The 15,454-nt window shown below is 32.7% G+C and overlaps 3 protein-coding genes across 9 annotated transcripts in view; 1 reads left to right on the top strand and 2 right to left on the bottom strand.

Moving 5' to 3' along the window:
* Nucleotides 1-943, top strand: part of LOC105335663 (lysosomal-trafficking regulator) — a 46,784-nt gene extending 45,841 nt beyond the window's left edge. For all 7 annotated transcript variants that reach the window (XM_066086836.1, XM_066086838.1, XM_066086837.1 and 4 more), the window contains one exon: nt 185-943. In XM_066086836.1, the coding sequence (XP_065942908.1) occupies nt 185-305 (121 nt within the window). In that variant the 3' untranslated portion in view covers nt 306-943. The remainder of the gene's footprint in view (nt 1-184) is intronic.
* Nucleotides 518-5,688, bottom strand: LOC105335664 (tripartite motif-containing protein 3-like). The gene is made up of 3 exons (XM_034468845.2): nt 5,451-5,688; nt 4,109-4,248; nt 518-3,901 (listed from the first exon to the last, which is right to left on the bottom strand). The coding sequence occupies exon 3, from the start codon at nt 3,877-3,879 to the stop codon at nt 2,353-2,355; it is 1,527 nt and encodes a 508-aa protein (XP_034324736.2). The 5' UTR covers nt 3,880-3,901; nt 4,109-4,248; nt 5,451-5,688; the 3' UTR covers nt 518-2,352.
* A 1,975-nt stretch (nt 5,689-7,663) lies between these two features.
* LOC105344200 (uncharacterized) lies at nt 7,664-14,238 on the bottom strand. The gene is made up of 5 exons (XM_011451879.4): nt 13,989-14,238; nt 11,408-12,290; nt 9,351-9,391; nt 8,625-8,768; nt 7,664-8,022 (listed from the first exon to the last, which is right to left on the bottom strand). The coding sequence occupies exons 2-5, from the start codon at nt 12,258-12,260 to the stop codon at nt 7,963-7,965; spliced, it is 1,098 nt and encodes a 365-aa protein (XP_011450181.3). The 5' UTR covers nt 12,261-12,290; nt 13,989-14,238; the 3' UTR covers nt 7,664-7,962.
* Nucleotides 14,239-15,454: the final 1,216 nt, after the last annotated feature.

Below are 15,454 nucleotides of genomic sequence, written 5' to 3'. Positions count from 1 at the left end.
AACTGATATTGTTTCACTCTGAGGTTATGATTTTTAATAAGATGGCGTTTTTTAGAACTTCTAGCAGGGAATTGAGCCAATTTCTTGTTAAAGACATTTGTTTTAATTAATTTGTTTATTTCTTGCTATAGTGAAAAAAACTTTTCTCGTATTTATATTTTGACTTTTGTTCAATTTTTCTCAGTTTGACGTTTACCAACGACTCGTACCGACTATATATGACGTCATCTGACGGAACAATCACCGTGTGGGAGTCGCCTCCCTTTGGTCGCATCAGACCCAACAATCTTCTACTTCACGTGTAACTGAGATTTTGTTCTCTGGACATAAAGTAACTGAGACTTTGATCTCTGGACATAGTGATTTTATTTGACACAAACCCTTATTGTCACTCTTAATTTTCAAGAGAGTTAAAATGTCCAGAAAGTCCTGTTATTGGCAGCTGACATTCCATTTATGAACATTTGAATAGAATGTAGATGTGTAGGATATATTTTTGATATTTTTCGAAAAATCAACAAACATTGTGATCTAATCACATGTTTATTCATATGTACATAAGCATGTTTTATAAGACTGTAAATATGTGATTCTATCTGTAAGAGCGTTAATGAATTCAGCTTATTATTTTTAGAAGTGAAGGCATCCACAATCTAGATGACCACGATTTTTTAATGTACATTCCCTAATCTATATTTGTGCCATATGTATTGTATAATTTGTTTATTGTTATTGTATATCTATTATAAGATTTATTAAAGTCGAAGTTCATATGTTTGTATTTCAAATCATTTTATGCAATCTTTCCATGTTTTAACGTTGGTCTGCTCAATTGTATAAACTTTTTTATTTGCTTAATATCAAGATGTGTTTTTTCAATGTTATTGTTTTTATCCTCTAGTATTGACAATTTGAAAATAAAAGGAAAATATGCTCACTTTAACTTTATTCGATTTATTCAGTCATATTGCTGTTTATCAAATAGACACAGGTGAAACAATTGTTGAAAGATTATACATTTCCACCAGTATAAATCATAGGCATATATGCAAAATACATTTATGTATGATTGACAGTAGGTATAATTTGATTTTACATAAAAATGATTTTAGAGGATTGATAAAAGTGCCCAAAAATTACAAAAATAGAAAATGTCAAAATAAGGTATGAAGAAGTTTTATAAAATAAATGGTTTTTGTTTAGTAAAAATGCATAATCCTATACTTGAAATATGTGTCAACAAGATCTAGAAGAAAAATAAACACACTACACTTGTACACCTATTTGCAAATTACATGTAAGGCACCACATGAATGAAGAGTTTCTAGTACCAATTGTCGCAGTACTCGAAAAATAAACTCGAGACTTGCACAATGGGAAACTGGACGTTAAACTTTTCACATATGAGAGATACACTACGGCAAAACTTGATTATTTAAGCTACACTTTCCCAGCATCGATCACTAAATACAACTTTAACTGTTACTGAACACATACATTAATGAAAAGTGGTTGACAGAGTATGGCATTTATAGTTGAAAAAAAATGTATATCAAAATACCAGATTTTGGGGCATTGACAATTATAATCAAGATCAAATGATTTTAACGAAGATATAGTATTAATATACAGGGTATGAAAATTATATTATTGTTGAAGACAAATTCAAAGAACAGCATTAGTGTACAGGCACATATTTTATGTTGAAAATGTCATTAGGGATCTTGAAAATTAAAATAATGGACAGAACGAATCCTTTGTAAAAGAATATATCTAGGGAGTCAAACGAATCCTTTGTAAAAAAAAATATATCTGGGGAGTCACTACTTGATTCGTTTATGAAGCTAACATTAAGTGACACTATAAGTAACCATGTCCAATCTACTCCAGGTGCCATTTCTTGGTTCAAATATCTTAATTACAGCAGAAAACTTAGTAGCATTTCACAGTCTTTCTGGGTTGATAACCGTGTACAACATTGTTTTGTTTCAAACAATTGTATCCTGCATGTTAAAAAGCGGTAACATCACATGTTGTTTGATGTTTGGATTACGGTTGGTGTTTTCCTTAAGGTCTCGAAGATTTAATTTATTTTTCATGCGGAAAGGAACAACTGTTTCATAAATACTCGTTGACTAACAGTTTTTGTTGATTTCGATATTGGCTTGATCCACGAAATTTAATAATCAATAAGGTGTAATTTCTTAAAACATAATACACACGTATTTACGTTTTTTCTTGAAACTGTAATAATCACCAAAACCCCACAGAAACGTAATTGCATTTTGCAATTATTTGGTTAAGATAATATCCCTTTGACACAATCTAATAGGATATGTTTCCTTTCCTAGTTCAAGGGTCATTTAATTGGTAATGATAGACGTAAACAAATCCGTTTTCCCCACCAATCCACAAGGTGGTCGAAAACAAAGACATTGACCACAGTTCTTCGTCCGTTTTGATCAGATAAGTCAGAAAACTACCCTTCTCATTCAGAAGATGCACACGCCTATTGTTACAGTCGCCTAGCAATATATGACCGGCGGAATCGCAGCAAATCCCCCTTGGATCAAAGTCTGCCTGGTTGGGACCAGTACCTCTGTACTGAAATTTGAGCCGACCAGAGGATGAAAGAACAACAAGGTGTCCATTATTCGTCCCTGACAAATCAATGACACAAATGTCACCGTTAGTATTTTCTGCAATTCTGTAAGGATAAAGAAACAATGGTGTCTTGTTGTCATTTTGATACTGAAACTTCTTTTTAATCTTTCCCTTTTCTGTTAAAAGTATGACGACACTTTTCTGTGGTTGATCTTTAGTAAAACTATCGCGCTTGATCGCTGGGGTATCTATGGCAGAAACAAGGAAACGGTTATCTGAGGAAGCGCAGATTCCAACTGGAAACAAGGGAGAAATATCTACAAGTTTTGTCACTTTAATATCAACCGTTTCAGCGTCCTTGAGTTTGGAAGGAGATATTTTCATCACACAGTGACCAGCATGCCATGTATAGATATTGTCGCCATTTTTTAGGGTGATGATATCCTCAGGAATGGGAGCCGATTGGTACTCTCCAAATGAACAGGTCATTTCTTTCGAGCCTTTTGTGATGTCAATCAAAACATTTTCTGAAGACCCGAATTCCCTACACCAAGCATGAGTTTGGGAGATCGGAGAAATATACTTAAATCTTTTTATTCCTATTTTTGCATCCAATAGTTTGGAGACCGTTACTGACCTGGAAGTTTGATCAACTTTTCCTAGGATTGACCGAAGAAGGTTCTCTTTTATTTCACCGGCTGTGAAATTGATATGTTGCAAAGTGGTCTCTTCTTTGTTCAGATTTTTTGGATGAGGGATCGAGATCATTTTCTTTTTTATCTGAAGAAGTTCAGACAAGTTGGAAGTCTTGATTTCCTCTTCAAAGCCTTTCAAACTACATTCAAATTGAAAAACAATAGTTTCTATTTCCTTTTGTTTTTCCTCGAGGTTCTCTTCGTTTACTGATTTGAATAATTCACAATGTCGTATTAAATCTTTTGATAGTTTATGTAAACTCATCACAGCTGCTTCTGTGTGTGATGAAATCTTCTCTATTTCTTCTGCAAATTCTTTTTCGTTGTCTGATTTTAGTCTCTTGATTTTCTGGATTTCTGTTTGAAGCGAAGGAATTTCTTTTTGTCGGACAAGATGACATTGGTCTGCGAGCTCTGACTTTAGACGATCTAGTATTTTATTCTTCCTGTTCCAGTCATGGGATCTGTGATTCTGTTGTACACAAGTGATACATATATTCTCCTCACAATCCACACAGAACATGTCTAGCAAGTCTCCATGTTTGGTACATGTCTCTACTACAGTCTGAGCACAGTGCATCGTTGCTAAGATTCCTTCAGGACTATATATATATATATATATATATATATATATATATATATATATATATATATATATATATATATATATATATATATCGCAGATTTGTTAGATTTTTCAAACCATACGTTTAAAATCATTAAACAGATAATATTTGAATAGTTAATTTCCTGTAATTATAAATCAAAATAAAAGCACACATATGTTGCACTCATTGTACAAGTCTTACATTGGTACGGATAATTAACAGCTATTTCAAAAAAGCAAATTTATCTTTAAAAAGATTGTAGCTGGCTTGGCCATCCAAATGAATCAAGTCTTTAATACTGGTGAAGAATTGTATTCACTGTTGGTTCTTCAACGTAAGAACTGTAAACAATACAACATTTATTAGTAATTACATAACAACCATACATAAATTTCATTCACTAATCAATGTAAGTAAATAATCAAAATCATTTCTGGTAGCAAAGAAAATATTATGTAGATATTTCACCGAAACATGTAAACAAACCTGGCGCTTTACCTTACTTGATTGTACAAAAGGGAATAACTCTTAGTTACTAATGACACAAAATTTTAAGGGTGCAACAAATAATTCCACCAGTAGCAATTTAGGTAGTAAATGAAAACTATTTGATCAAAATACAGTATTGAAATATTAATACAAAATACTAAGGGACCAATCATTATCAAAGTAACGTTTCACTACGCATGGGTCAAAATGGCGCTATGTATAAATCCAACCTAGCAATACTTGTACGTAAATGCTCTAAATACAGAGTAATTGTTATGTCTACATTAAATATATGTATATAAACAAGATCAAGGACGTTAACGTTTAAGTAGGCATAAATACATATGCATATAATTACCGTCTTCCTTGGAAGACGGTATAAAGAGTTGAAATAATTTACAGTCTCCGGTTTGTTCAATACCTTTTCTTTGTGATTGGTAGAAAATACATGATGTGAAAATTTACATTTATTTCATTGGTTGAAATACTGTTCGACGCAAGGGAGAATATTTTCTGATGATCTTTTTCATGTACGACTTAGCAAATTTCGTATATTTCAAATCTTAAAAAGTGAGAAAACGATAAAGCAATACAAATTGCTATGAATGAAATTCAGCGTTTGGTTTTCAGGTCCAACTAGAGAAAATAACATTTTATAATATCTATTGAAATTATTGTTTTTCTTTTAGCATTGTTTATCCAAATATTCATACAAAATTTTAAAAAATGATGCGGTATGCCTAATAGATAGATAGATAAATGCAGTGGTAAAACTTTGATTTTATCAAAATAATTCGAGTCTACGACTCTACCTAAGATCTCTTTTACCCTATAGTCGATCTCAACTTACAAGCTCAGGTACGCAGTTCTCAATTTTAGACACGCAGGCTTAAACGACACATGACATAAAATGTTCCACTCGCCATGCTATGTAGAGGAAGGTGACATTTATATAAAAAGAATTAAACTGTCTTTGATAAATATAATTGCTGTTTAAGGTTTGTTCTAAAGACGGTAAGCTTTTTAAAAAAAAACTAAACTTGTTGTAAAATACCTTATTCTCCTGACCAAGTCACTAAACGTTACAATTCGTTTATCGTTCTCGTCAAACCATGTGCACAGAGAAGCTGGGCGGAAGTTACAAAATACACTAAGTTTTACCGGACCCAAACATAGAAAAATTGCCCATCCGGAATTAATTACATAAAATCATATACACATGAAATAGACCAATTGTAAATAAAGATTTTTTAAACATTTGAAGTTTTGAAGAAATTGCAACATTTACAAAGATAGTCATTTGAACCTTTACCTTTTCCCTTCAAGATTCCAGGATTCAGTTAATATTTCAATTCATAATTCATCATGGTGTGAAAATGCATAATGCCGCATATAGTCCGTTAATACATTGGTGAATAGAAAACATTTTGGGAATTCAAAGTCAGTTTAAATATATATTCGTATTATTTTTTAAAACATGTGACCTGTTTTTGATAATCACAAAGGTTATTAAACAAGAGTCCCATGGGCCACATTGCTCACCTGAACAACAGTTCCTTGTAACATTCTATTTCGAAGCATATGCTATTTCTATTTTAAACTTTAAACTCCTCTCTGGGGCACCAGTATTAGTCTGGCGTTCACAGCTTTATTGATTTAGAATCTACATTATTTAAAAATGCTTTCAACTCAACATTCAGGTATATCGACGACGTTATATCAATTTACAATTGTTATTTCCATACTTACGTCGACTCGATATATATCCGAGTGAACTTGAAATAAAAGATACCACAGAGTCTGTGTCATCTGTTTCATATTTGGATATTTGACTGGAAATTGACATTGATGGTAACCAAACAACAAAACTTTATGATAAACGCGATGACTTCAATTTTTCTATAGTCAACTTTCCTTATTTATGTAGCAATATACCTTCATCACCTACATATGGTGTTTTTTACTCCCAGTTAATTCGATACGCAAGGGCATGCTCTTCGTATGAACAGCTTCGAAGGCGAGGCAAGCTATTGACAAACAAGTTGATAAAACAGGACTATCAACAGTCTCGTTTAAAGTTATCTTTTGGTAAGTTCTATGGTCGATACAACGACCTTGTCTTCAAATACAATTTTCCACTGCGTCGCATGCTGACTGACGTTTTTCATAATTGTTAGACCATAACTAATCACCTAATTATCTAAGGTTAATGTTAATGTTAATTTTATGTTAAACTTCGAACCCCGCCTGGGGCCTTAGTTTTAGTACGACGGTCACGATTTTTACAATTAAGACTATTCACTATATCAACAAGCTTTGGTGTAAATATTGACATTTCTGGTGCAGTGGTTCTTGAAAGAAAAAAAATAAAATATTTTCCTATGTTAAACTTTGAACCCCGCCCTTGGCCCCAGTTTTGGCCCGAGGGTCACGATTTATACAATTTAGAATCTTCATTATATAAACAAGCTTTTTTGTATATATTGGCATTTCTTGTGCAGTTGTTCTTGAGAAGAAAATGTTTGATTATTTTTCCAACGTAATTTTATGTTAAACTTTGAACCCCATCTGGGGCCCCAGTTTTGGCCCGAGGGTCACGATTTTCACAATTTAGAATATCACTATATAAACAAGCTTTTGTGTAAATACATGTATTGGCATTCCTGGTGCTATGGTTCTTGAATGGAAAGTTTTTAAACATTTTTCCAACGTATTTTTAAGTTAACTTTGAACCTCGCCTGGGGCCCCAGTTTTGGCCCGAGGGTCACGATTTTTACAACTTAGAATCTTCACTATATAAACAAAACTTTTGTGTAAATATTGGCATTTCTGGTGCGGTGGTTCTTGAGAAGAAAAATTTCAAACATATTTCCATTGTATTTCTATGTTTGGTTAAATTTGGCCCAGTGGTTTTAGAGAAGAATTTAAAAATGTGAAAAGTTTACAGACGGACGGACGGACGAGGGACAACGTGTGATCAGAAAAGCTCACTTGAACCTTCGGTTCAGGTGAGCTAAAAAGTTGATTATGAAATTCGGCCAATCACATATCACGTGAATCGCAAAAGTGTAAAACACTTGCCTTTATAGCTGGTTTATAAGGAGATTATGGATGACCTTTCGACTGATCCTCCTTTATTTATGTCATATGATGATGACTTGTATTACTTTGTAAACGTAGTAAATTATCTCGGTAAATTACATGTATTTTGATATATAAGAAAAAAGAGAAATAACACTGATTTGTTACAAACAATTAAATACAGCACACTTTACGTCGATTTATTCTTAGCATGCGATGGAACAAACGTTATGAATTTATATTCAGATGAATAAAAGAAATGTTTCACTCAACGGACAAACACAATGATTACGTTTTCCTTTTTTGATATTACAAAACAATTTTTTGTTGTCGGCTGTCTTTCTATTTACAACTGTCTGTTCTCCAATTAATCGCCACCCGGTGCCTGAAGCACATTCAACAAATAATCAAAGTTCCTTGGAAGAAGCACAGTTAGTTATCATGTCAAGCAAAAACCGGGCATGACTATTGAATTAGATGTTGATCTAGAACTCGTCGTCGGAGTCATCCAAGAGCACGATGTTATCAGTGTTCGTTTCTTGGGGCTGTTAAAAAACAGTAAAAGAAAAATTTATTGACAAGCCAAACTAGACAATAATCATAAACCGTATATTTCGCATCAAAACGTTTTTAAAAAGGCAAACTTTTTACCCAACTGTTATTTCCTACAACTGGATCTTTCTATTCTTGAATAGAAAATAAATGCATCTATTTGATTTTTAAAGTGAATTCATAAAAACATTAAATGTAAAAAAGTGTATAATGAAGACTTTTCAGGTATATCTATATATACCAAATCATTTGTTGTTAAGTGACGTGTGCCGTAGAAATTTAACCTTCCCAATTTGAGAATTTTTTTTCGCCAAGTGTTCCAAATTTTCATGTTCCTTTTTCTTGCATTTGTCGATTGGATACAGTAATATGATTATCTTTACTTAGGCTATATATATTCTTCACTCATTGTTATGTTGTTATGTATGTGTGCTTTCCCTGTAACAAGTGCATACCTCCCACCATTTTTATTTCCAATTTGGTTAATTTCTACATTGATTGATGTCTGCCTTTATATTTTTTTTTTCATTTCTAGTTCAAAGTACATTCACCTGACATGTACAGTCGTTACTTTCAGTAATACACGTTTATTTACCTGTGTGACTCTTTCCTTCATTATCTGGATCTGTCTCTCGTTCCTATAGCAGAAGCGAGCCATGTAGGCCATTCCTATAATACAGCCAGCTCCAACGATCCCAATGCTAATTGGTACCAAGATACTGATCAGATACTTTTTATCCTGCACACATAACCACATGGATTAGTACTGAGACGTCAATAATTTAAAATCAGTTGAATCTGGTCTTTAGTTTTACTATTAAGGTGGAATAGCACATCATCACAAAATGGTTTACCTCTGATCGAAACATTTCGTTTTATCAATTAAAAGGTTTTATCGATGGCAACATGTAACTAACTCCAAAGCCGAGTGGATAAAGTGTTGGGCTTGTGATCTCTATATCCCGAGTTCGAATCCCGCAGGGGCTTTTGTTGTTACTTATTGAATTGAATTTTTTAGATGTTCATTTTTTATCTCCAAACTGCAATTTTGGCTTATTTGACATATGTACAGTTTATTTATCATTATATCTTTCATAATCAAATAATTAACTGTTAATTTGATTGACCTTTTCCGGGTGTGTTATTCCACCTTAATGTGATTTAAAGAAATCATATACGAGACTGTTACTTAAAAAGACAGCCTATCTAATTTAAACCAGTTTGTTATACTGTCTTCTGTAATTTGTTACAATTAATTTTCTAAAAATACAATTGAAATGAAAAATTATACTCTTATATTAATGCAAACAGTTGGTATTACCTTCCATAACAAATTTCCAAATGGACTGTCTTCCATAGGAACTGAAAATTGAAGAATTGATAAATTAACTGTTTTTATCGTTTAGTATGTGTGGATATCCACAAAAAGAACCTTCTCGCGATTTCTTCAGTTCAAAGCGAGTCTGGAAACATACATTAGACAGCTCTTGGTTATAGCAGAGATGTGCCATTTCCAAAAAGTAATTTATAATTATTTTTTTTTTGAGAATCAAGAACAGACGAATTAACTGAACTTTGCAGTGGAATCGTCTCATTTATTTCCAGTAAGAGACCAAAGAACGCCGATTTCTTATCCATCATAGAACCGGTTTTGTATTCCCCACGGTCGCCAGATAGCAAATCAAATTGCATGTCGAGTCATCCATATGTCAGGAACTCATTTATAACAGGCCAGGGAAACATTTCCCAATTTCGTATCGACAAAAAAGACCAATTTTATCTTAAAGACTTAGTCAAAAATGCATTTTAACAACACGTTTTATGGCATAATAAAGACCTTTGTAGCATTAACGTATCAAACCTAAGAATGTTTTGGTAATACCTTCAAAACCTTTATTCAACTTTTAACCACCTTTCACTCACTTACGAGCCAACAGAACTAATATATCATCACACCGGCGTGATCTGACGGTGTTGCTGCACTGGGGATGGAATTTCCCTCAACAAACACCGGCCACTTATCATTAGAGTGGTGTAAAATAGCATAACAAGTATCGATCACAATTATGAAATGTGCTGCGGATGTCAACAGCTATGCTTTCTGTATTTTATCACCAATCACATAATTTCTCAATGGAATGATGGAGAGCTGGTGACTGTTTATGTGTCAGTTTGGTAATGATATCTCTTTTGGTTGTAAAACTCAACCAAATCAGCCAAGGTTTACTGTTTCATATATACAGTGCTACCATAACTTCCAAGTAGATACCATATAGTTAGATATTTTATTGCGAAATTTGGTGCCAAGAAATTAAAATCATTGTGCCTGAAATCTTACAACTATACTAATAGCAATAGCGTTGAAATCAATATTTCGTTGAGTTGTAATTATATGAAATGAACAGAGTGACTTAATTGTAAAATACATTCAAAGGAGTGGACCAAATAATTTTCTTTCTCAATTTGACCAAAGACCTATTGACATATTTTTGCATTGATTGTTAGAGGAAACGTTTGATATTTACAGAGCGTTTTTATTTTCAAATTTTAAAAATTACCAATATTATTAATTTTGATAAAGTAAAATTCTATTTGTGTGACTAAAAAAGGAAAGCTGGCAATAAGACAGCAAACCGGGTTTTCTTTTGTAAGCGAGCCTGAATTTATGTACACTACCTTAGGTCGATTCCAAATCGAAATAAACATGGTCACAATTTAGGTTTAGTATTTTTTCATAATATAAAAAATATTAATTATGATGATTATTTCCATTGTGCATATCTATATAAATGAACTGAAAATAACTCCATATCTTGAAAACTGCAAGAGAAGTTATACGGACCACGATCCACCCTGTGTGCAATACTATGAAGTTTTCAGTAGCTGGATTTTTCTCCTAAATTCACAAAACCAAAATACAAGTGACATACACATCTTGAAGATATGAACAATCGAACTGCAAAATAAAAAAGTTTTTATCTTGAAAACCGTTGGAGGAATTATCCGGACAAATTGGATGCTCTGTCATGTGCAATAGTTTGATTAAAAAAAAGGTTCAATAGCTTATCTTTTCTCGCGTAAAAAACATAGTATTGGTAACACCAGGCACCGACAAAGTTTGCTGAAGTGATGTGTATATGTAGCAAATATATCTATATGATAGGGAGGCTGGATGGTCAACAAATTACAAATTAGATCTACCCAAAATTTCTAGGAAATGGTGATTTTTTTGGCCATACACTATTATTTAATATAGAAAAATAACATTTAAGCTTCAGAATTAAAGTTTTCCTATAACTCCCATTCTAAAGGAGATTGATACACTCTGAAAATGACGACGGACGACGACCACCCAGCCCTTGTAATGAAGGCACGTACCAAGATTAAGGTGGTGGTGGTTGTGATGAGGGTACTGGGAACGAACTGGGACGTTTTGGGCAAACCCCGTAAAATGATGAAGCACTCGATACTCATGAGTTGTCTGCTCTTGTGTTTGTGGAGATAATGTCGTTGACACTGTAATGACGTCATCTTTGGTAGCTGGTTGTGTGTTTGCATTTGTTGTCTGTGAATACGTCATTTCTGGTGTTGTAAAATTCGTATGCTCCGTGATATTTGCAATGTTTGTAGCTTCTATGGAGGAGCTCAAATTGTGGTTAGTTTCATTTCCATATATCATTGTATTGTTTTCCATTGTTGAATTATCTGTTAAAATCAAAGTTGCATTTTCCGATTTATTGGTCTGAAACAGGTCTAATTCATTATAAACCTCCGTCGTTGACCTTTTATCGCGAACCATTCGCTCCACGAATTTGTCCTCGGGTGATTTATTCGACAACCGCAAATTATGCTCTTTTGAAGTTCCATGTTGGTTTTTCAAGAATGCGCTTTTATTTCCATTATCCTTAAAGTCAATGTTTGAATGATTTGCGGGCCATTCAGTTGTTGATAGCTCATTAGAAAGCTTGGGTGTTTGCTTCGCATCATTTGCTTGAATGGGTAAGCTGAACGTTTTGAGAGTGGTAATAGTTACTACCGCGGAATAATTTCCGTTTATGGTAGCGGGTTTCTCGATGTGTTTGTCAGTGAATAAATCACCTTTGGTCTCTGAAGAATTCTCAAGTGAATTGGAAGGAATTGTTGGCTTTTCTAATGGAACAGCAGAAATCCAATTACAGAAATGGTAAGTCTGCCAAAGAAGCAAATGTCGGAGGCCAAAGTTAATGTTCATCTTTGTTTGAATGAAACGTTATTTCTCCATCTAAAATAGAAGCCATCAGTTGGACATTAAAGTGTTCATTTTGATTTAATAGAAAACATCCTTAATGAAAGCATTTTATTTTGAAACATAATCACATTCAAAAGCTTATAATAATAGATGCATCATGTTGGAGAAGACCTAGATAATTAAATGTTTTTGCTAAATTATAACATTTTGATAAGGTAATTATATTTGTTGTCAAAGATATTTATTCATCAACATTCGAGGGGATCAGTATTTGTGAATTTAGCAAAAATTAGTTGCAGGAAACTTAAATGTATGGTCATTGATCCTATTAATATAATACGAGAAAAATAGCACTTCAATGGACATTTAAAATCGTGAATCAGCTTAACGACACAATAACGAAAATTGTTATTCAACGAGTATTGATAAGACAGTATCCTGTGTTTCATTCTTTCAGTATATCTTTAAATGTATGATATTCAAGTAGTCGGCCATACCTTTTGCAACTTGTTGGGAATTCATAAAAATCAATGCGCATATTCAAATACTGAAATCAGATTCTGTTATGAATCAAATTACTCCGATCTTCGTCAACAATTGTCTATGGTTGACGTAAATACTTTTGACTGAATAATAAAATAATGTCCTGAGTACCTTAGTATAATATCTGTAATTAAAAAAAATACATGAGTTGTAAATATTAAAGTTTCTCTCCTAATTTTTTTATGTTCTGGAAACCTTTATAACATTACCATTTAGGACATTCGGAGATACCTATTTTCAACAAAATCAAGTTTCCTAATTTTATAAGAAAGGTTTTTTACAAAATTATGTTGGTTTCACATGTGACACACAATTTACAATTTATGTAATTGAAAATGCTATAAACTCTCCGAAAAATCACATTAGTTGACATATGTTCCGATGACTTTAAATTTCTTTTTCAATTTTCAAAGCAGGCGTTTTAATTCCTTCTCAAACAAATCATTTGAAGAGAAGAAAATTTTAGTCCTGAAAAAGTAAATGCCAAAGGATTTTTAGTCGCACTCGAAATTACAGAGCACATTTTTACAGAGTAAAAGAAAATCTCCAGTTTAGTATCGAGTCACGCTTAGGCTAAGAGCATCTGTTGTCTTTTGTCTTTTAATTAAGATCTGAAACCAGTTGGAAGAAAACCATGGCAATAATAACACCAGAAAAATCTCCTTTAAGTATTGGATAAGATCTCGATTTGGAGTAAAAGGACTGAAAATAAAGGTTGTTAGAAAATCGAATTCCGCAATGTCATCAAAACTATATACAAATGCCAATTTCCATACAAATTTATCTTTTTAAATAGCCTACGCTGCATATTCTCTATTTTTTGCGGTATACTTTTTGCGGAAAAAATATTAGACCAAAAGAAAACATACATATTATATTTTTGGTAAAATTGTATAGCAGTTAAAGGGTTGAAACATAATATTTATATATGGATATAAATTCATGCAATTTAGTTATATTTATCCTTTTAATTGATAAAAAAAAATGATTGATTTAATCGTTTTGCTACTTTAGATATATTTAAAAATCTACTTTGCATTTTTTTCTTCAAACAAACACTTTTAAAAAGTTTTCTTATTTTTTTTCAAGAAACTGAAATTCCTTTTTTAAACAAACTTAAGGAAACAAAAAAATCGGCCTTAATTTCTTTTCTTCATCCAATCTTACAGGAAACAACAATGAACTTACTTAACGCAAAATACTTATTCCTCGGTTTTCCTTAGCGTTTCTAATCCAATAGAACTTCTCACATCACTAGTATTATTCACTATGACACAAAGCCAGGAACCCGCCAGCCGTTAGATGATGGAGCCCGAGTCAAGCCACTCACGTCAATAATACAAAGGCCTGTAAAACAGATCCGTGGCTTCCCCAGTCCTCCTATTGCTGACACGTAAGATGCTGATATTCCTGGGCACGATTCTAATACATAAAATTGTAGTCACAATAAATTTCATATGTATTCTCAAACAAGTCGTGAAACGTTATTTTTTAGGGCACCTAGCATGTTGATTCTCTTCGATTGATAATTAACGGGTATGATAGATTGTTTATTATACTTCGTTTTATTAGCATTGTCTTGCAGGAATTAATTGCTTTAGAAATTTTTTTTCGCTACACAAGATGAAGGTATGGCATTAAAACGTCTGGAAAGATAACTGAACGACATAGGTATGCCATTTAGTCCTTTTTACCATTAAGTGACTATTCAATTGACTGAATGACAGAGCCAGAGTTTCACCCTGTCCACGTTGTATATTCAGATTCACCGAGAATATAAGACCTCCTACCAACACCACACAGTCACTCTGTTAATAATCTGAAGAATGGTTGTAAAAATCCTGTGTATCATTAAATTGACATCATTTTGGATAGTTAAGGGAACAACAATTTCTGATAAATGGTCAATATATTCATTTTTCATCCAATTGCACGTAACCTTTTTCACTCGATAATGTTCATAAGAAAATAATTATCTTTGCAGTGAGTTAACAACGCACAATTTTAAACAAAGATATATTTAACCATTCTCTAATTATTTATTTATAATTGGATTTTTTTCGGAGGGGGGGGGGGGCATACTGACATTTATAACACTTCGACCTCTTGTTATTTCTAAGATATGACAAATCGATAGGAGTGTATATCAGCATTATCATAGTGTATTTGGTTTATCGAAAGTATAGGAGTGCCAAAGCTCGAGGATAAAAATACAGCTCTTCAGATTAAAAACATAATATAAAAACAAGTCAATTACTTTAGGGGTGAAATCCAAAAGCCACCCAATTTATTTAGCATGAAGTGGATTCGAAAAATTTACGCCATATAAACCCAGCGTTAGAAGAGTAAAATGGGAAAAAATTAGGCAGACATTGAATAAAACCCAATTAATTCAATTTTCTATCATTTAAAGCGCAGAATATCCGACGAATCGTCTTCATTAATGATTCCGAGAATTGCAACAACACCTTTATCTACGATAAATGCCCAAAGGTAGTAATAATTGCTCAATATTAAAAAAAAGTATTGTTATCAAAGTGATAAAACTATTTAATTGATCTATTTCCCTTATACGTGATTTCTTTTTTTTTAATTATAGACAATACATTTCAAATATTAGATTTGAAAAAGTTAATCAAAAGCAACAGGTTTCC

Source organism: Magallana gigas, chromosome 6 (assembly GCF_963853765.1).
Source record: "Magallana gigas chromosome 6, xbMagGiga1.1, whole genome shotgun sequence".
Classification (NCBI taxonomy): Eukaryota; Metazoa; Mollusca; class Bivalvia; order Ostreida; family Ostreidae; genus Magallana; species Magallana gigas.
The sequence above is the reverse complement of the archived record's forward strand: the minus strand, read 5'-3'. Positions and strand labels throughout refer to the sequence as shown.